The sequence below is a fragment of the Copadichromis virginalis genome, linkage group LG23, assembly GCF_057382275.1.
Source record: "Copadichromis virginalis isolate Kocher_CV1m ecotype Utaka linkage group LG23, C_Virginalis_male_GT1.1, whole genome shotgun sequence".
NCBI lineage: Eukaryota > Metazoa > Chordata > Actinopteri > Cichliformes > Cichlidae > Copadichromis > Copadichromis virginalis.
The window spans coordinates 36,229,089-36,250,973 of record NC_140639.1 but is presented as its reverse complement, the minus strand read 5'-3'; the positions used below and the strand labels follow the sequence as shown (position 1 = coordinate 36,250,973).

General features: G+C 42.4%; 1 protein-coding gene across 1 annotated transcript in view; it reads left to right on the top strand.

Moving 5' to 3' along the window:
- The first annotated feature begins 727 nt into the window (after nucleotides 1–727).
- The window catches only part of LOC146681501 (fidgetin-like), a 33,074-nt gene continuing 11,916 nt past the window's right edge, over nucleotides 728–21,885 (top strand). Inside the window, exon 1 of the mRNA XM_085448951.1 lies at nucleotides 728–1,344. Coding sequence (XP_085305077.1) covers nucleotides 1,320–1,344 — 25 coding nt within the window. The 5' untranslated portion in view covers nucleotides 728–1,319. The remainder of the gene's footprint in view (nucleotides 1,345–21,885) is intronic.

Sequence of the window (21,885 nt, the reverse complement as noted above, 5' to 3'; positions counted from 1 at the left end):
GCGTCCTCACTCTTTCTGTGTTTGCCTCTTTCGGCTCATCTCCCATCACTACTTCCAAACTTAACATACAAATCAAGTGCCCACAACAACCTTATGGGTAACAATTGTATTTTTTCTCCACCCCCCACCACCACCACCTCCCTGCTTCGCCGCCGCCTCCTCCTTTTGACGCATGCGTGTTGGCGAGCGTACTGGTCAGTCTGAGAAGCAGCTGTTCAGCGCTGGTGAAATTCCAACATGGCAGTGGCTGTGGTCAGTGTCTACTGCGTTAACTTGGGATGGTTTCAGCTCACACGCATCCCGGCTTAACCTCGGCACCTCGCTCATCAGCAGGACCCCTCCCAGGGATCGATGCGACCATAACGCTCCCCCCCCCCCCCCCCCCACACGCTTTCTCACACATACACACACGCACACGCACACACGTGAGAGGTCGACCTGTCACTGGAGAGCAGAGAGAGAGAGAGAGAAAAAAAAAAGGTAAGGAACGGGGATCCGCTGCATCTGCAATTAGAGCGAGCGGTCAGAGCAGACAGCGCGTCTGTGTGGAGGAGACGAGCTCGGAGCAGCCCGCCGCTCATCTCGGAATAGTGCATGTGCAGTTTGTGATCTGACAAGTTTCCCGATTTGCGAGCGGTGCCCTCTGCGTAACGGGTTATTTATTCATCTGTCGGTGAAGCGCACCTGCGCCACGCCGCGCGTGGATCGCACGGACACGTAGGCTGCACCGTTGGCTTCCTGTTTGTGTGTGTCGACTGTGCGGCACTCCGAACAGAAAAAAGCCACAACTTGGGTGCACACACACACTCACACACACACACGCGGAGGCTTTTTTTTCCTCTCCCCATTAGCTTCCATGAGGCGGGTACGGTTACAACAAGTTGCGCGTGCAGTCAGCGGATCCGGTGATATCGCGGCACGTGTTAATTAATGAATCTCACAAACTGGACATTTGTGGTCGTAAGGAGCGGATTTAACTCGGATGACAGATCCGCACCAGTTGATTTTTCTCCGATATCGTCCTCCTCTTCCTCCTCCTCCTCCTCCACTGCTGCCTGTCATCTCGGGCTCCACTTTCTAATGAGATGCATGTAGGTTAGATGGCTCTCCTATTGAGTTGCTTGCTCCAAAGACTCGCAGGGCCCACCTCTCACACGGCTTGAAATCCGAGCAGTGTTGCACCCAGAAAGTGTCTCCTATTGTAAAGCTTTTTTTTTCTTTGAGAGGGAATCCTTCCTTCCGCCTTTTCTTCCACAAATTAATTCCAATGCTCTCTCCTCCTCTTCCTCTCTCTCTTCTTCTTTCTGTTCCAGCACGACATGATCAGCAGCAGCAGCGTCTATGGTAGGTTGATGTTTTTTTCTCCATCAACTTATGTACTTTTTCACTTAAATATATGTGTGTGTGTGTGTGTGTGTGTGTGTGTGTGTGTGTATTTATGTATGTAAAACTATTAAAATAACATTGGGCAGCTGGGGTTGGGGGTAGGGGGGAGCTGATGACCTCAGATTGTTTTCAGTGTTGACTCAAAAAGTGAATTCTTCATGTTTGAGATGGATGTCCAAATTGTAGCTGTGTTGTTTGGATTAATTTCCTTCTCTTAATTTTTTAAAAACTATTTTTTTCTGTAACACAAACACAGCCTTGTGTAGCACACACACTACCTGGTAATTAATATTTGGTGACTAAGCCTGCAACATCTAAATTACACATGGCTTAATTTTGCAGCTCTAATTCGATTTTTTTCAAGATATTAAATAAATGACATATTTGTAATGGAATATTGTTCTTGAAAACCCTCAGAGCTGCAGATTAAATACAGCAGTTTGAGTAGGCTAATTATTTTTTTCCTTGACATTTCAAAATATCATTGAGACAGAATAATGTGCTCAGAAATTCACTGATCACTTAATGAAACAAATGGATGTGACTGGAGTCACTGTGCGCGAGACCTCTGTCACATTTTTACAAAGTGAAAAATACATATTTATGATTTTTTTCCCCTTAGTTGCACCATATCTTTTTTCCGTTATTGTACTAAAGAAACATTCAGTGCTAGTTATTATTTTTCTAATCAGGTGAGGGATTTCCTGCGTGATAGAAGAACGCTGATGACACAATGAGAGCACCTTGCTCCAAAATTAAATTCAGTTTTGAAATTTCAGCCACATAAACACGCAAACAAAACAGCCCTGCATGCGTGTTGCTGTTGTGCCGATGCACAATAAGAAGGTTCACGTTGAAGGCGAGAGTTTTAGGATGGATGACAGCCAAGTTCTGTAACTGCACAGTCTTGTTTTTTTTCTAGTGGCTGTTAGTGAGAACTCAACCTTTCGTCTCTGATCTCTGAGCTCACACACGCAGTCGTTCGCTTCACCTCACCTCCTCTCTCCTGCTGCTGCGTGTGTCTCGCCTTTATTTCTCTTTATACGTGCGCGTGCTGATGTTCTAACACTTTGGTGAAAATGTAGAAGTTATCCTGATACTGGTTTCATTGTTCCAAATTAGCATGCAGGTATGCACATGTAAGTAGCAGCGAACAGTTAAAACTGAACAGTTTCTGCAGCTTTTTTCCCCTAAATTAGTCCATACTGATTTTATTTGGACGTGCGGGTCTGATTTGCAGATGTGATTTTTCTGTTCTTTTTATTGGGCGCTCGCGTACACTTGTGTTCTTGCTTTGTTGCTGTTTTTGAGACTCGTGTGAAATGCGGGCTCTGACGTTTGAGATGGGTAGCATGAGTTTTTCCAAAGGCAAGAGTGTGTGCACAAGAAGGAAACGCAGGAACAGCCACACACGCTGTTGATTTGTGTGTGTGTGGCCTACTGTAAATAATGTAGATACTGAGCGGTTTGTTTATTCCTTTGCTCCAGTCCTCACCGTAAGATCTGCGTCCACTGTGTGAGCTTGTTGCAGTGACAGTCGCAATAATCCCCCTCATTATACACATAAAGTATCGCCTCACATCTCCAATGGCCTCACAGTAAAGCTAATAGGGACAGAGTGTGGAGAAATAATAGGAATAGCAGAAAAAGTGCTTTACAAACAGGCAGCCCTTTACTCTGACTTTATCTATCTAAATGTGGACTTTTCCTTCAAATGAACAGAGAGAGTCGGTGTGCTGCGAGGGTGGCTAAGCTACTCCCAGCGGGGCCGTATAAATAAATTATCCTGACACTTTCTATCAGTATGTAATGTTTACCATTAAAAGCTGTTTTACCATCCTGCAACCACCGGCGTGCGATCTAGTCTGCCCCGCGGGACTCCTGCCAGATGTAAGGGGATGTGCATGTTGGGGGGGGGGAATACCGGGGCTTTTCAGACAGAGGGAGAAGGAAGGAAAGAAAGAGAGACATTTGTTGGTCCTTGCCACGTCCATATCAGTGGATTTCTCCTGTCTGAGCATCCTGACAAAGGGGCCTCTTCAAATGAGATCCAGGCAGGGTTGTCATCTTTTAGCAAATATGTTAAGTGTTATCTTTTGTGCTCTTGGCTTGCTGAGCGGAGCTGGACCCCATGGGAGCCTGGCGCATGCAAATAGAACAAATCCCTCTCGGACCTGTCTGTCTGTTTCGCTCTCTTCCATCTCTCCACCTCCCCTCCCTGCTCCCCTTCTTTTCTCCGCGTTTGCTCGACAGTGCGTCAGCCTATCTTGTCTCTTTGCTCTCTCATCTATTTCACTCTTTGTCCACTTATTTCCTCCCTCTCTCTTCCCCTCTCTCCCTCGTTCTTCTCTCTCTCTGTCCCAGAAGACAGTGCTGGGGCTGTGTGTCAGCTAACTGTAGCGAGGCTGTGTAGTCTTTGTGTGTTTCCCTGCGTGCTAGCTGACAGCCCCCTCCTCGCTGATCCAAGTTCCTCTTCTCAGAGACGGCAGGTAGCTGTCGGTAGGGCCGCTGCCTGTGTTTCTCCGTAGATGAGTGGACGCCAATTCCTTAAAATCCTTGACACTGTGATCCACTCTATCCTCCTCTTCCTCTTTCTATGTTTCCCCCTCCTCCCCTCTTTTCCCTGCTACACTGGCTGCATCTTTTTTTTTTCATAGTTTCACATGGGGGTTTTGTTTTTTGTGACTGACAGTTGCCGCTTGATAAATTTTATTTTTTTTCCTCTTTTCCCTGTGTTGCGACTCAACCTTTTTTACACACTCTTCTGATTCCTATTCACTTTTCCTGGCATCTCTCCTTCTCAGTACTGACTAGTTATTATCCAGTCAAAATCTGATGGGTGTTCTTAAGTGAAGGGATAGCCACATAAGACTGACTCAGTGGAGGAGTAATACCTACAGCTTACTACCAAAGATCTTGCTGTAACCTGTGATGCTCAGTGCTAAGATTGTGCTTTTACACTGCCAGACGTGGTTCATCAGGTTTTGGTGCTATTATAAAACGGGAAAAAACATGTAAGAAAAAGTTAGACGTTAAAAGATGTGAAGTCATGAATTTAAGTTTGACACAAATGAGGAAAGAATTGCAATAAATGCAGCAGAAACTGATCTATGACCAATGTAGCCAAATTTACAGATTTATTACCCCCCTCTCAACACACACACACACACACATGCACGCACACCATCCTCTAAAAGACATCCTGTCAAATTCATTTCCATGTTAATTCCAGGATTAAAAAGCATTATCTCCATTTCTTTGAACTCTGAATCCCCACAAAATGTTTGAAGTTTCTCATTTTATGTAATGCATCGTTTTTCATAGGTTTTAATCAAATCAAAGCGACAGTTATTTTATACTTTTTCCTCCCTCCTACCTTCTTTTGCTATCCCCCTATTTCTGAATTTTAAACAGACCTCCGTTCACCTCCCTTTACTCTTCACCAGCAATCTCCACCACCCGTGGCCCGGATTCTCTGGCAGATATTAAAGCATTCTGCGTTTGGAAGTGTTAAATATGCTAAGGACTTATTAAAAAAAGGAAAAATATTCCACACCATTAGACCTTTAATAGACATGGCAGCTCACAGCTTATCCTTTACATTGTGCCTTGAAATGAGAAGGCACCATTTCTAATTAGGTTATTGCCATGGAAGTCTTGTTAAAGTGTGCGAAGGGGCTGCCGCTCATTTGGTTTGACGACGGAGGACCCCGACGAGAGCCTCTTTTTTTTTGTTGTTTTTTAAAGAAAAAGAAAAAGCACTGGCCCAAAGAAAACAGCAGCTAAAGAGCAAGACAGGAGCTGACTGTGATGCCTTGCTGCTGCTCTCCCTTTGCGGCTCTGACTGGATGATCTGATTTTGCTAACAGCGAGGCTTGGCCAGATAGTGACCGTCTGCAACCCCCCCCACAAACCCCCAATCCGCCACTCAGTTTGAATATCTTGATTAGTAGGACACCTTTGGCAAATGGAAAGTAAGTCAGCAGCACTTCTTATTTTTATTTTATTTTTATCTATTTATCTATTTATTTTTGTCTGAGGCGGTTGAGGTGTGCGTGCGTGTTAATGAACAATGGCTCATTTGGCGCGAGAGTGAATTTGTATGTGTGTATGGGTGTCTGTGTGAGCTTGGAAGGCTGCCAGGGGATGGACACAAAGGATGTTGAGTGGCTGGGCGTGTGGCACAGCATCACTTAGCTGCCTGTGGCCTCAGGGAGATGGACACAAACTGGGAGCGAGAGCAAAAACAACTTCTATTGCTAAAGAGCTCCAAATGTGACTGTGGCTATTGCAGGGTTGCTACGTTTTTTTTATCTATTTATTTTTTACTGGTTTGGTTTGTAAAATGTTAAAAAAAAAAGAAGAAGAAAAAAAAATTTGAGTCACATGTTGTCTAGCTTGAGGTGATAACTTTATAGTCTTTTTATGGCTTTTTAAAGCAAAGCAAGAGACACAAAAGATTTATGTATCTCATTTTTTCTGCTGTGAATAAGTAGCGTTTGTTAGCGGAGTTATGAGTTAAAACAGAAATTTCACTGTTGTCATGCTTTTGACGATAATTCTTAACATTCCCATTTATTTGCATTTAAGTGCTGTACAATCAACACTAATGCCAAGCTCTAAATTTGCCTCAGCTTCAATTTCAAAATGAAACTGTTGACTGTCTTTTGTTTGACCAGCAATCAAAAACTTGTACATATGGGTTTTTTTCCCAGTGACATGAAAAAGGAAACGATCTGCAGCTCAGTCGCTGAGAAATTGTTTAACGTCTGCATGTGTGCGTGTGTGTGTGTGTGTGTGTGTGTGTGTGTGTGTGTGTGTGTGTGTGTGTTCAGGCCTGCTAAGGAGGATTGTGTGTGATTATGTTGTTTCATGCTTGCACTGTGTGTGTGTGTGTGTGTGTGTGTGTGTGGCCAAGTTTCCCCACTGGAAGCGGGCGAGAGCATTAGGATGTTGCTTGTATGACTCTGCTGGCAGGATGGACACATGTGGTAGATGGCTAATGATAGCACGCAGCGTATAATGAGATCCTACTCTCCGTCTGTCTCCCCTACCTGGCATCATGCATTAACCATACAAGAGGAAGAGGAGGCACGCATGGTATTGACTTTTGAGTGGGCGTCTGCTTGTCCATTGTTGGTTTTGTTTAGCACTAAGAGTTCAGCATGGCTGCAAGCGCTGCACATTTATAACAAGTTTTTTTGTTGTTGTTGTTGTTTTTTTGTCAATCGTGGCAGAAGCCCTCGGTATGCATGTGTACGTGCGTGCGTGAGGCGAGAATCTCTCCTCATCTGCACCTCTTGAGCTCTGTTAAATGGTTGTAAATTGATTTTAGATGCACTCCAATGTATACACTTAACAAGCCAAATGGGTTCAGTTGGTGGGTTAGTTTATGTGGTCAGAAGATTATTCTATTAATGTATTCCTCACTCTGTAATCCACAGTATGCTGTGTGAGGGAGGGAGTCACTGGCAATGGTCCATCTTCTTGCCCAGTAACATATATTTATCCTCTTCACTACACAATCCTCTAGGCTGCTCAAATCCCCCAGGGGGTCCCAATGACATGCTTACTAATGTGTGCTTTGGAAACGGAGTGCTATTGTATCCCCTAAATCTCACAAAGCACTGTATGATTTGCCCATTGTCGATAAATCGCTTTGCTTGTGCCAAGTACTTGCATCTCACAGAGGCTTAATGCTTTGAGGGTTTCAGGGACAGCTTCAAGTTCCTCTTTTGTTGATTTCGGGGAAAAGTGCCAAGACTGCTGCGCTGAATATTGTTTTGCGTATGGAGGAGGGAGGGGAGGAAGGGCCTTTGCCAAGCAACTCCATTGAGCCCTGTGAATGGGCCATTCATATTTAGGAGAATCACCCAGATGCCATATTGTTGGCTCAACAATGCTAAATATTCTCCAACAAGGATGGGATTGTAACAGGATTTTCAATTGTGCAAGTGTTCGAAAAGGATGTTGAGAAGAACAGTATCCAGCCTTCAGTAACTCTGAAATGTGTGAATAAATAAGTAGAGACATTAGAAGTCATAGGACAATTCAAGTGTTTTCCAAACCAGTCGTGTGTATTGTTGCTTTTTTCTTGGAAAAATGAAACCCTCTACACAATATAAATGTTTTAAAATATTCAAAATTACAGGATCTGTTTAGCAACAACACCTGGAAGTACATTACTGCCTTTACAGGGTTACTGACCGAGGTTTAAAATTTCACTTCGGGACTTTTAAAAGCAGGGTGTGTCTGTAACTGGTGGTACTGGTGGGATTCAAACTACAGGCCAGGACGGTCAGACAGGCTGCTGGACAGGCACAAAATCGCTCTCTGAGCTTCCCAAAGGTGCGACTATAACATGGAACCTGAAAACAACCGCTGTAAGGACCAAACTCTTGTTCTAGGGTCTAAAACAGCCAAAATGTCATTGCGGTCTTTTATGTCATGCATGCACTGTGTATTAATCACGGGCTGGATCTGTGCCTGAGAGGCTGATCAAATTTATTGTTTGGCTGCACGGGACAGTAATGGGTGTTTAATTACTCAATAAAAGCCCTTTTATAGATTCCCAGGCCTCCTGTGTGTTGAGCAAATGGTATTGATCTGTCTCCGGGCTGCAACATGATAGCCTGTGAAGGAGAATTAGAGCCGTTAGCCTGCTAGCGTTTTCTCATTCATTAGCTGCATTAGCCAGAGGGTGATTACGACGTAGCATCATTGTTAATACCAAAGTCTCAAAGGTTTTTCTGTCTGCCTTGTGTTGTAAAGCTCCGTGCAGCTCATTTACACAAATATGGATTAGATCAGCAATGAATAACATTGAGGAAGGTGTTACGATAAGAATCTCCAGGAGAGTTGTATTTCTTTTTTGCAACATTTCCACCTGTGCAGTTTTGTCAGTGCATTAAGCACGCTATAATTCCCACAGCTAAGCTCGACGAAGCCCTTTCCTGAGCTGTGAGCTGCATTAGTCGGGCTACCGTCTATACCTATGCACATTTTAATCCCACCACTTCCCCACCCTCTAATCAGTAATCTGATGGCTCCTCCTCCTCATCCTCCCCAGAGGCCTAATTCTGGATCCCCGTTCTCCTGCACACCCAGCAGTCAGGAGAATGACTCACACAGAGGAGAAAGCTGAATGACAGTCACTCTTAGCATGTCTCCATTAGGTTTTCTGTCCATGCATTCATGCCAGCAAACATGTGCAGCCCTGTATGGTGTCCACTGTGTCTTTTTCTCGTCTAACTGCATCTGCCCCGCGCCCATTGTTCTTTTATGTTCAGAGCGTATCACCGCTTCTGTCGGCCAGCTCCGCTCCTCTTGATGCACGGCAAAAACCTTTTGCAATAAGTTGCTTGATATGTCTATATCAAATGAGTGTGGTCTATTACAGATGTGGCGGAGTCAGTTGGGTGGCTTTGTGAACAAAAAAAGGGGTTCTGCAAGGGACCATGAAAGAGACATTGTCAAATACAGACCATACAGTTCCTTTGTAGATAAATGGATTTTCATGCTTATCAACTGGGACAGTAACATGAGTGAAAACTGTGGAGAATGTGGAATTGCTCTTAGTATTCGGCCATACACAGGGATAAATGTAGCTTCAAGTGTGTGTGGTCTGTCATTGTCCTACAGAAAGGTTTTGTTTTTTGTTTTTTTGTCGTTTGGGTTTCTACATTCAGTTTGGAACCACATTCACTGCTGATGCCACAGATGTGCATCACGCATGGAGCCATATGTTACACTTCCACAGTAATTGTACTATCAGTTCTTAAGCATCATCTGTTTAGTGTCACGGGAAAAAATACTTTTAATCCACAGTCAGGTTTTTTTTTTCTTTTATATCACAATGGAATATTTTTTTTCTTCTCTAAATTGGATTGGAATCATTATGTCAATGACATTTTCATACCCACTTGTAAAAGTTTTTGAAACATTATTCATTGATTTCTAAATTCCCAGTTTAACCCTCCTGCCATCCTTTAAAAAACTCACACCCATCACCCTAGGGACCATTCTCAGCCACGCCATAAAAAGACCATATATCCATATTTTAGTCCACTTTAAATTAGCCAACCTTGTAAAACTACTTCTCCCTGAAATATTCATGTAAAGTTTTAATTATATTTTCGTTGTTTTAACCCTTCAAATCCCAGTGTTATTACATGAGCGCCCTGTGTTATAAGCCCCAAAAACCAAAAAACGAAACTAAATATTTCCACAAAAAACCAGTTGAAGTAATATGTGATTGTCATTATAAGTAGGCCTTTAGATGGACCAAAGATTGGCACCAACATACATTTTGACCTGCCATTATTTTTTTTGCATTTTTTTTGCAATTTAAAAATTAAAACTTCAAGGCCCTGAGTCTTCATTGACATCCAAGAAAAGAAGAAAAAATAAAATCATATGATGATAATTTGGGGTTGAAAAATAGCGTTTATAATGGAAGTCAATGGGCAGAAAATGGTCCCCAGGGTGATGGGTGTGGGGATTTCTGCTGCTCAGCCATTTTAGGCTGATTTAAGGAATTCACACTGGAATATTAACATTGACAGGTAAAAACTATCCTGTGGCAAGTTTGGTTATATTCCACTGAACACAGTGGAAATGGCAGCCATTTAACACATAGCAGTGGCACAAAAAGGTCCCAAGAAGGCAGGAAGGTTAAGATGGATGGTTTGAGTAAACCATACATGACGGGGCGAGGCAGCTTCATGTCTCAGAACCTCATGTCTCAGTTTTCTATTGTCCCTGATTGTGGCTGCAAAAATGGTTTTAGCAAGACACAGTTAAGCTAGCTTAGCATTTCAACTATAGATGTGTTTACCTAATTGCTATCTATACTTTGTGCATAGAACAATAAAAACAGAAGACTACCATACATTCTGCATACTAGTGCTTTCTTTTTCTTTTCATGTCACTATCAGACATACTGTTTTTCAGGAGCTAGCTTTTAACCTGTTGTTGAGTGTATGTGTTGATGCTATAAGCCTAAAAATCATTGTTTTCTTAGACATATATGGCACAATAACTGGATATTTGGTGGCACCTGAAATAATATTGAGGCATTTTTACATTTGTAACTCTAGCCCCAGTGTGGTGGTGGCTTGGCTTTCAGCCAGAGGACCTGTTTGTCTTGTGAGTGGGAACATGGCTTAAATTTATTTATTGTCTTTTTTTGTGTGTGAGTGTGTGTGTGTGTGTTTGCTTACTATTTCAGGGTTTTTTGACCACAGTTATGAAACCTGTTCAATGCCTAGGTACTAAAATTACTTGATTAGGTAATATTTTGGCCAAAGTTTCTTTTCATAACATGTTAGAAGGTACACGTCTCCTGTCTTCAAGCTTCCATTCTTTAATAATTACAATGACAGGTAATATCCCATATAGTTGTAGGTAGGGCTGCTCAATTAATCGAATTTTAATCACGATTACGATCTGGGCTTTCAACGATCATTAAAAATGACTGAGCCGATTATTAGCCCCTCCCTCATTTATCCGCGACACCTTAAAGGCCGGTCCGTGAAAATATTGTCGGGCATAAACCGGTCCTTGGCGCAAAAAAGGTTGGAGACCGCTGATTAAGAGGACCCGAGGGAAGCTCGGAAAGCTAAGCAGAAGTTATTTGGAGAGGAGAGTGACTGCCGTTGGTTGAAAAGAGAGGTTTAAAAAAAAAAACTTCAGTGGTGTTGCACACTATTTTATATTATTTTTTAAAGTCATTGAAGCCGGTCAGAGCAGCACGCTCAGTTTTGTGTAACTATTTTTAAATCCCTGTAGAACCGGAACCGTGTAAGCTAGCGCAATAATTTGTTTTGCATATGAAACCGGAGGAGTTGTACTTACATCTTATGCCATCAGCTTGTCCTCGGTCACGGTTTCCTTCCACATAAAGCTTTGCAAAAATTGCATAAAAAGCGCTTGCAGGAACAAAAACATAATATTCCAGAAACACGCTTTGCCGATCCGATCAGCTGTTCGTAACACTTCCCACAGTGAAACAGACGTCAGCACGAACTATCACATGTCGGCCATTTCCTCCCTGAAACCGGAAGTGACGTCATTTTCGCGGAAATGTAGTTTTTTACTTGTAGGCCTTAAAAGGGCTGGTTATAAGATAAGCTGGTTATACTGGTCATGTTTGACTTTTCTGAATAGTTTCTGGGATGCTTAGAACTCGAATTGCAGTGCTGGAAATAGTTTATTTTGATGCACATGCTGTTTTCTTTGCAAATTTGCATCATAGGATTGTTTTTTCGTTTTTCCTGCAGTGTATATAAAAATTGGTGTATCTCCAAAATAAAACTATGAAGACACTCAAAATAAATTTCCTGTTGTTGTAAACTATTTTTTGCAACTTTTTTGCATTTAAAGTTTTGAGGGATAAGCCTCTGAAAATTTCTCCAAGTAGAAATATATGTAAAAAAAAAAAAAAAGCAAAAACGATTTTCAATTTTTTTTGTAGTTTATTGCACTTTTTTGCAATTAATGTAGACTTAATGCATACATATTATTCAAATATGGGCTATAACAGTTGTATAGCAACTTGAAATGCTCCCACAAATGGCACTACAACATGTAAAAAAATAATATAAGCTCTGGCGGACTTGGTTCTATGGTAGGTCTTAAAGGGTTAAATAAATATCGTCAAATAATCGAGATCTCAATTTCAGTGAAAATAATCGTGATTATCATTTTTGCCATAATCGAGCAGCCCTAGTTGTAGGACATAACCTGCTGTACAGGTTGAACAATTTCAGAGCACTTACACATCAGTGGCGGTTTTAACTCTTTTACAGAACTAAACCACATGTGTGTATATATATTTATATATATATATGTATATATATATATATATATATGAAAATAATATAATGTAGCTAATCCTCCATAAAGGATTTTACATAATTTGAAGGAAAATAATTGAAATAAGGGTCACCTGGTTGTAAGTGTATGGAGTTTGCGAATTAACACATTCTAATCCCAGGTGCACGCGAACATATACACAAACATGCCCACACACAGACACACAAAAACCCTTTTCACATTCCACTGCCTGTGGGGCGCAAATGAGAAGCGATGTCTACTCGATGCAGAGCCAGTGATCTAGGTAATCTGCCTGTGCTGTGGGAGAGGTCTATTGGTCTACAAATCAATTGGCTTCATGTCCGTACCATTAGGCTAACATAGCAGTGCTGAGGCGCTGAGAGCAGTAAACAGACTGTTTAATTCCCCTGGACACCAGCCAGGTGTCCTCCTGCTTCCTCCTGATCCCTTTTTTTCCTTGTTTTACTTCCCTGTATTCTAGCAGCCTCCTCCGTTCCTTCCTCTTCTCCACTTCACTTGCAGTGATTTTCAGTGGACAAGTGCTTACAGGAATATTGCTTGGAGGGATTGTGTGTGTGTGTGTGTGTGTGTGTGTGTGTGTGTGTGTGTGTGTGTGTGTGTGTGTGTGTGTGTGTGTGTGTGTGTGTGTGTGTGTGTGTGTGTGAAGAGAAGAGGTTTTGGCCAATGAAAGTGTCTATACTGAGTAAGTGATCCCTTGGGATGCAGTACATACACCAGGCATCCTTCTTTATCTCCCTGCATGTGTATCTCTCTCCCCTTTTCTCCGTATCACTGTATGGGTTTGTCTCACGCTTTGTTTCTCTCTCTGTGTATCTGCTCGCCTTCCTCTTTATATATATATATTTTCCCCCCTGCCTTTTTCTGTCTGCAGACAGAGCCTGCAAACAAGTCGGTAATACGAGGATGCCGAATCAAAACAAATGCACACTCCCAATGATTAGAAAAATGCAGATTTACGTCCGGGCGGCAAAAAGTTGACCACTTTTACTGTTGCACAGATACACCGGTGACAGATACGCTAATGACTTAGCTTGTATAACGTCAGCAATTCAATTTATCCACTTGGCTGCTGTTCTGCATGTCCTGAATTGTGCTACAGTATGGTAATTGAGCCAGTGTATGTTGACAGATGAGTGTTGTTGGCAGTATTGCTGTTGTGTGTCTCATTTCCTGCACGCTGCTGCAGATTGACTGATAAGATAAGAGGCCCATAGCAACTTCTGAGAGCTTCAGAGTAACTAACAACCTGATGAGATGCTGTGCTATAGCTTTGATTAAGGAGGGTGCAAGGGACAGCAAAGTGTAACAGGTAGTGAATGAGTGCAGATTAAACTTACATTACCAGTGGCCTCACTGTTTGATGTTCTGCTGGCCAGTAAAGGACAGACACAGTATAGAAATCTGTTTTGTGCTTTCAGATTTGCCCGTTCTGCCAGAACATTTTACTGTTGCTAGGAGACGCTGCAACCCTCGGACACATCTGGTCAGCTGTTAGTACAAGTTGTTAACAAAAGCTGGAGCATCTGCAACGACATGATACTGTTTACAAAATGCAGCTCCCTATAGGCTTGGTGTCAATCAGCTTTTTCAACGAAAGCGTGCAGGGAGGATGTTCGGAGCAGAGAACTCAAGGTGAAGAAGAAATGAGTGTAAAAGCAGAATTCAGATGTTATATGGTGCCGCCGTACTGGCTTTGTCTTCCAGTAACAAATATCGTAACTTTCAAAAATGGAAATATCACAGCCTGAATTTCTGGCTCCTCTGTCAGCCTCTTCGTTCCTCAGCCTTGACTCATGTCCCTCATGGGACCTCAGTGGTGGAATGACATTCGTCTTCGAACAGGCCAGCAGAGTCACTCCTTATCTTGTGTCCCAACTCATCTCCTCAATAAATACCTCGTGCCCTTTTCTCTCTCCTCCTCGTCGTCCGACTCTGCTTTTAGGGAGCAGAAAATGCTCATGAAAAGGTTCTGACAGCGAAGCGGCACAGTAATATGGGAAGAAGAAAATAATTGATTTTCTAAAACTGCTTTGCCACTGTGAGACATGCTATGTCACAAATATGTGAAATCGCATGCAAACGTGCACATCCAAACTGTTATCAAGGCCCTGGTCTTTGTCACTCCAAAATAGGCAGAGAAAATAGTATTTGGTGTTTTGGTTCACAGCTTCAGGGTCATTGAGAACGCATTCTTTAATCATCTTTTGGCTCCTTGAGTCAGGCTATAAGAAATGAGCGTAACTATAGAAGCTAACCTTAATGCTATGTTTCTTTTGTAAACATGTATTGTGTTAAATTAGTGGTAATTTATTTGCCAGTTACATCAGCAGCATTGTTCTGTGATGATCTAAATGTACAAGTAGATTTGACTTTTGTTTCAGTGCGGCTTAAATACATCAACTGTCGGCCAGATCTTAGCATAAAAGGATTAATCAAATTAATCAAAAGAAAATATTTCCAGCTAAAATGCTTTGATTAACAGAAGATTAGGCATTTTATTATTCTAGCCATTTTCTTGACTCTTAAGTATTTTTCTAGACCTCTGTGATGCTGAATCTCTGGATAAAATAGCTACAGTTATTAAATTAGGGGATATATTTTTTTAGTCTACTACCTTATCTTTAACTTTTTAACCATTATCTGTCCACTTGTATCAAATAATTGCAGATAACAGTGGGGTAGTTTATGCATGCATTGCTGCATGTGAATAATGGCTCACTGGTGTGTCCTCCTCTAAAGTGGAAAATAAGCTCTCCTATAACACTTTTCACAGTTAAATTAATATTTCTGGAGGAAACCCTGGGATTGTTGAACATTTAATCTTAAGCCATGCTGAAATGCTTTTTTGTAACGTGTTAGTCAAGTCACTTCTAGCTATTCAAACTGAGTCTACATGATAGCTAAGTCTAAGTGGTGGAAACAGCAGTGAGCAGGACATTGAGCTTTATTTACTGGGTACTTTTTATATCCTGGTTGTCATTTTAGGCCGTGAAATCTGCAGTCACCGGATAAACAGAAGCCCGTGTTCACAATACCGAACTGTGTTCATCACCCGTGAATGTGATTACAGCTCTTGATCGATAGACAGTGACACGTTGCTGCTGGATGTCACCTAAGGAGATTGTGCGCTGTGTGCATGTGTCAGTGTGTAAGAAGTACAGAGTGTGTGTAGGTGTGTGTGGGGGGTGGAGGGGTGGGGTATCCATATGCTGTCTGTGCATTTATACACACTTTGCACGCCTGTGTGTGTGTTAAACTCAGATCCAGTGTGGTAATGTGAGATCAGACGTAGCCTGTTAGCCGGAGCCTTACATCTGCTGTCAGCCACTCGCTCTAACTCTGTTAGGGATGTTATTGATTGCTCATTATTACCCCGTTCCCTGAAAGATGAGCGTCCCCTATGATCACATTAAATCTCTCCCTTGTCCAATCCTCCCGAGATGCCTTCTGCTCATCGGTGCCCATCAAATTTCTCCTCCGAGATCTGATATCAAGCAGCCTGACGTTCTTTATTGCCTTTGGTTCTCTTTGCGTCGTGTTTGATTTACTCCAAATAACAGTCTCTCTTTTTTTCCCTAACTTGTTCTTTTTTTTCCCCTCCTCCTTTTTTGAACGGACGCAGTTTAGCTAATTGATGTTTTGAGTCTGTGTAATGGAAATAAGCAAACGTAGCTGAGCAACATTTCAAATTATGATTTGTTTTCTTTTTTATTATCGCTAAAAGATACTCGGGGTTTCATGTTAGCTTTGTGATCTGTGTTTATTGACTTGATAGCAAACAAGAAGAGCTGACAAGAAAGTCGTATGTACTTTATTTTCTTAGAGAGGGGCTATTTTTGCTCCACTGCCTGTTATTTAAATGGCACATCAGTCAGTTGTGAAAGGGTCACATTAAAACCATGGTGTCAGTCTTCGAGCCTCGTTCAAAACCTACAGATGCGCCTCTGACAAATTCCTCCCCGAGCCTCCCCTTTAAAGTCCGTGCCCTTCCCTGTGCCTTAGGTTGTCATTTTCGCTGACGATAAGCAGTTGTTGAAGGTGTCACGCGTCCGCCAGCCCGTGTAAAGTTTGGAACTGTTGAAATCCAGCCCTCAGTGAGAGGCCATCTCATCGGCCCCCGCCGTCCCCATGAATAATGCAGAGCTATCGACTGTGTCAGTTGAGCGCAAGGAGACGTGGCGGCAGGCAGCTTGATATTCAGCTGCTGAAGCTGACTGGATGCCCTCACTTTGAGACAAACTGCTGGCAGACTGCTCTGACTTGAACAGACAGGACCTGAATCTGCTCATATGAGATGAGCAGCGTTGTGCTGGTGCGGAGGTAGTCTGTGTCCCAAGGAAGCCTGAGTTTCTGTTCGAGTAGGCAGAGAGGAAGAAATTTAACGTTCGTAAATCTGTATACACATGTTCTCAAATATTTGTCTCAGCCTCACCTTTGCAGTAAATGTGTGTGTCCGTAAAGGAGTGTGTGAGTATGTGTGTATACGTTCTCCAGCCGGCAGCCTGCAGAGAGCTCTAGTGAGAATCTCCTGCCCCCTCGCCACGACCAGTTCAGTGTCAATGCCACCGATCGATGGGCGTATTGATCCGCTGTTTGACTGTTTAGACAACCTGTGTGAATTCTAGCATAATGCGCAGCACACTGGATTTAAAGATGCACGTGCAGGCCGCACTGCCTTGCATTCGTGTACTCTCTTTCGCATGCCTGCTGTCATACCAGAGAGCTCGTTCTTTCTAATGCTCGGAGCATCACGTGCACAAACATGTGCATCCGAGTTCAGAATAAGCAGCTATAGGTTGTATCTCAGAGCAGATATTGGTGGAGTCCAGCGCCATATACCAACATGTCCGATCGTTCCCTTGTCAGTCGCCCCTACATCATGTATAACATTTTCCCACAGTGTGCAAAGGTGTGAGATTAAGATAAATGACTTGTATTTGTTTACGGCTCACTGTTCCCAAATATCTGGAAAAATTTTTGCACAGTTGTTTGAAGGCCATGACTTTCTACCTTCCTTTTCCCAGGCCTCATTTTGGTGCTTGATGTCGTTTTTGGACCGAACTGTGAATTATTTTCATTCAATTTTACTTTTGTTAATTTTTCTTTCCATCCAACAGCCAATAAATGATAGAAAAGGTTGGTTATTCACTAATGTCCTTTTTATTGCTAAAGCATCACAGACAGGTATGAAAGCTTTTCATTTTGGGGGGGCTGGGAGGAGGGTTCCATTTATGTGTTTTAATACACTTCCAAACAGTTGGACTGTGAGACTGGACTCTTTCAGACTCGGTAAGAGGTGTGGGTTGGCATATCGTGCCAAAATCCATATGAAGTGTGCAGAATTTGACACTTCAAACATGAACCGTGAAGGATCCTGCAAGTTCACAGGCTGGGGGTAGAGGTTATCCCAGCCAGGGCCTCTTCAGTAATTCACACACATCCCACAGGCACATATACACACACATATACACACACACACACGCACTTTTGCAGCCTTGCACGTGCGCTAAGCACGGCGGGCGTTAATCTCCACCAACTGCTGTTGAACTCTAATCTAGCTTGCTTGCCAAGTGTTTGATACACTGCAAAATCCATCGTAACGAGTAGAAAAGGCTTTAAAATCTTCTTCTTCTTTTTTTGCCCATGTGACAAAATGAGAGTTTACAGTTAGCTTTCTGTAATTGATACAAGGGGGCTTTATAAATCATGGCATTTTCTGTGGTCTTTAATAGGAAAAAATAATTTGAAATTTGAAGTTTTTTGGTAGCAAATTGGCCTACTGATGTTACAATTGCCATCCAGTCTACTGTCTGAGTGCATCTCCACCCTACCCCTAAACCCCCCTCCCCTTCCAAACCACACACACACACACACACACACACACACACACAACTCGGTGCAGACAGACATAAATGCATCCACAGATGGTGACACCCCGGCAGTCACTCCTGGGCTGGCTGTCTACGTGCCAGCAGCGATAACACATGCAAACACACAAAGACATATGCACACACACACACACACAAACACACACACGGCCTGGCGGCAGCAAACACGGTGATGCATCATTGAGCATAGGCTGGTTTTTCTCTAACTGCTGAGGGGAAATCAGTGTGGTGTTAAGTAACCATTCATGTGGAGCTGAGACCACACACAAACAAACAGCGCAGCGACACTAATAAAAATACATTTACCTTGCGAGATGAATAGAATATGATTGACTAATATGAAAGTTCTCTGGCAGACATGACTCGTGGCCACATTACCGACTACTAAGCTTCTCTGTGAGCAAGCGTCGACGTATTAATACAGCTCCAGTATCATTGTTTAATTCCCCTGACAAATATCTATTGTGCCGCTTTCATACTCTTACTTGGATTGTGATATATTCATTTGTTGATGCGCTGTTAATGTTTCCACTCTGGTTCGGAGTGTGCTGTGTAGGTAATCACCCACTCCGGGGCTGCTGCGCTGCTGTTTGTCATGTAGATCTTCCTGAGGATTGTATTTGAATAATGAGGAAGGCTTGAGCGTTCTCTTGTGCAGAGTGTCTCCACGCTGCCGCAGTAAATGACCTCTGAATAGTTGTTTTGGATTAGCCATCAAAGTCTTCTCTCGAAGTGGCCAATAGATAGGTACTTCCAGAAATGAGTCACTTGAAAATGATCATTGCTGCCGTTGCCATATAAGATAATGGATAACCATTACACTCCATTTTCCCCAGCTCCTCACCCACACAACGCCTGCTCTTGAAATATGATGCATCCACTGTGCTTAGTGAGCACTTAATGTCCAAAAGCACCGTGTTTGTTGAGATTTACAACTGCGCCGGTAGGAGGGGGGTAGAAGAAAGAGTGCGTCGTCTGCGTATAATGTTGTTCACTCAATAATTATCTCATTTTATTTACGAAGACAGACAGCTTTAGACGAGGTTAGAGGCTCCCTCTCTATTATCTCCACCTGCCACCCCTCTATTGTAGCCCCCTCCCTCCTCTGCCCCTAAATGATGTCCTTCATGTCGAGGACTTTCCAAAGTTTCCGTCTAGGAGGAAGAGGCAGGGGAGTGTGTCCTCAGCGCACTCGGTTATGCTGAACAGAGTGTAGGGGAGGAGGGAAGAAAAAAAAGCAGACAAAATTACACCGCACCTCTCGTGCATTGGTAGTCAGATCGATGCCATTTCTGAAAGGATTAGGCCTCCTCTCAGAAATCTATTTTAATTACTGAACACACAGGTAAACAAAGTGGTGGTGGTTCACAGGTATGGATTCGAGCGTCAGAGGAGTATTGATAGCGTGTGGCCCCACGTTAACCTCGGGGCCGCTCTGAAAGATCCTGCCGGCTGCACCCCAGGTGGAAGCGGGGAATGCCGATGTAGCTCCGCGACCACTCTTTCCGTCAGACCGCATTGATGATGGAAACAGATTGAAGTCTACATACTGTGTAGCAAGTTGTTGCATTGTGGTGTTAATGTGTCACATTTTACTACAATTAATCAGAAGCTGCCAGCTTCAGCGTCTGCTAGTCTTCCCATACAGATTGTGCATCCATGTATAACCCTTCTAATAAGGGTTATACATGGATAAGTTGTCTGTGTGTATATCCCATGCATTCATTACCAAACTCAGGCATTTAAAACTCAGTGAGTTTGTTTTTTATTTAATCTGTAATAAGATTAAAGATTTGCAGAGCATTAATAAAAATGTAGGCTTTAGTATTTTTGGGGTTAATACTTTAATTTGTTGCCGTCCCCATTAGCTGCACGCTAGTAATAGATGAGTAATAAAACAAGAATTTGTGACAGACTTTAGTACCTTAACAGTCATTATGTCAAACTGTTTTCACTAATAGGTGCTAATGGTAAATGATTTATAAATGTAAGAGCTACCACAGTATGGCTAAGTTTAGTTTTTTTTAATACGTGAGTAATTTTTATAAATGATCAAATTAACTGTTAACTGTTAAATCTTTATAGACCAGTGAAATCATTATAATTGCAGCTGATACCATAATAACGAGAGTAGAAACATGTTATTAAAGCTTTATAAATTTTCACTCTGTGTTAGGTTGTTTATGTCACGTTATTTTTGTATTTCCTTCATATATCTGTACCTGAGCTGAGGTGACGCAAAAATTTCCCCGCTGTGGGATCAATAAAGTCTTATCTTATCTTATCTTATGTAATTTATAGCAATAAAAGAAGCTAATTTGTATTTGCAGATTTATTGGAGTACTTAATCATTAATAGCTTGTGGATGAGTAATGAGCCACAGATTCTAAAATGACTTTTGGCTGATTTTGCCTTCTTTCTCAAGTAGAAGCTTTCTCACCATATACGTGTAAATGCAGACGGGGGAAAAACAGCTGCCGTAAGATGTTTAAGCAGCAACAAATGGGTTTAAGTTACATACTTTATATCTTTCCACCTATTGATGATGTGTCTGGTTTCTGCATGCTTGTGAAAGGCTTTTCTGATGAAAGAGGCGCTATGGAGATGCTGCTGAGGTCGTGACACTGTTAGAGCACACTGGTGTTGAGAGTCTTTACAGATGTTTTGTTCACACGATAAGAATAATCTGTTTTGCCTAAGTGGGCTCAATGTGTGCGTGCGTGTATTGTGCATGTGTCTGTCTTCATTTTTTACTTCATAACTGTGTGTGTGTGTGTGTGTGTGTGTGTGTGTGTGTGTGTGTGTGTGTGTGTGCAGGGCTGTCTTTGAGGAAGATACCCTGCATGGAGCTGGGTGATTAGGCACGCTGCGCTAGTCACAGGAAATGGAGTATCTGACGGACAGGCCAAGTGCATTATAGATGAATGTCGTGCGTTAGCAGCGCTGAGCCCCTGCCGAATATCTCTCAATTTCCTCTCTGAATGACAAAAGAAGCCACGCACAATTTCCTTGATCCAGAGCATTTGTTTAACTGCGCCCTACCCATTTAACCCACCCATTCAATAGTCTGTCTAGTAAAAGGAAATTTAGACAGTGTCAATTTATACAGCTTTAAGGAAGATCTGATATGGGCAGGCAGGGGTTACGAGGATACGCCTCTGGAATTTAGTTAGAGATTTACGGTGATTTGGTCTGATTTCTCCCGTAAGCTAAACTTGGTATCGTCATTAAACATGTCCTAATATTTTGAAAGTGTCAAAAACAGATTGATTTATTTTTTTGCTCCAGAAATATTTTAGAGTTTGCTGGTTTGGCTGTGCAAACTTATCCCAAGGTCACAGATCGCTGATTACAATGGGTGTTAGAGTTTTTTAAAGTTGCTGTCATTTGTCAAATATCTTTATATCGCAGCTCCGAGCTGTCATCTTTACAGAATCCCCACCCCCACCCACCGTCTTTGAGTTAGTGACAGCTCATCTCTCCCGGTCACTGCTCGCCGTCTAGACTTTGAACTCGCTCTGTTTACTTCCTTATCTGTTGTTGTTGTTGTCGTTACTGTCGTTGCTTTGCGGCAGACTAGTCGTTGTAATGGTAAGCTGTGGCTGGACTTGAATCGAAGGCTTCAAAGATGTGAATTCAGGCTATTTTCAGAGAAAAAAAGTCTGTCATGGAGGATGGAAATGAAATTAAATTTCTGCAAGCAACACTTCTGTCTGTAGTTTGGACTCGGTTCAAATAAGGTTGTTAATAATAA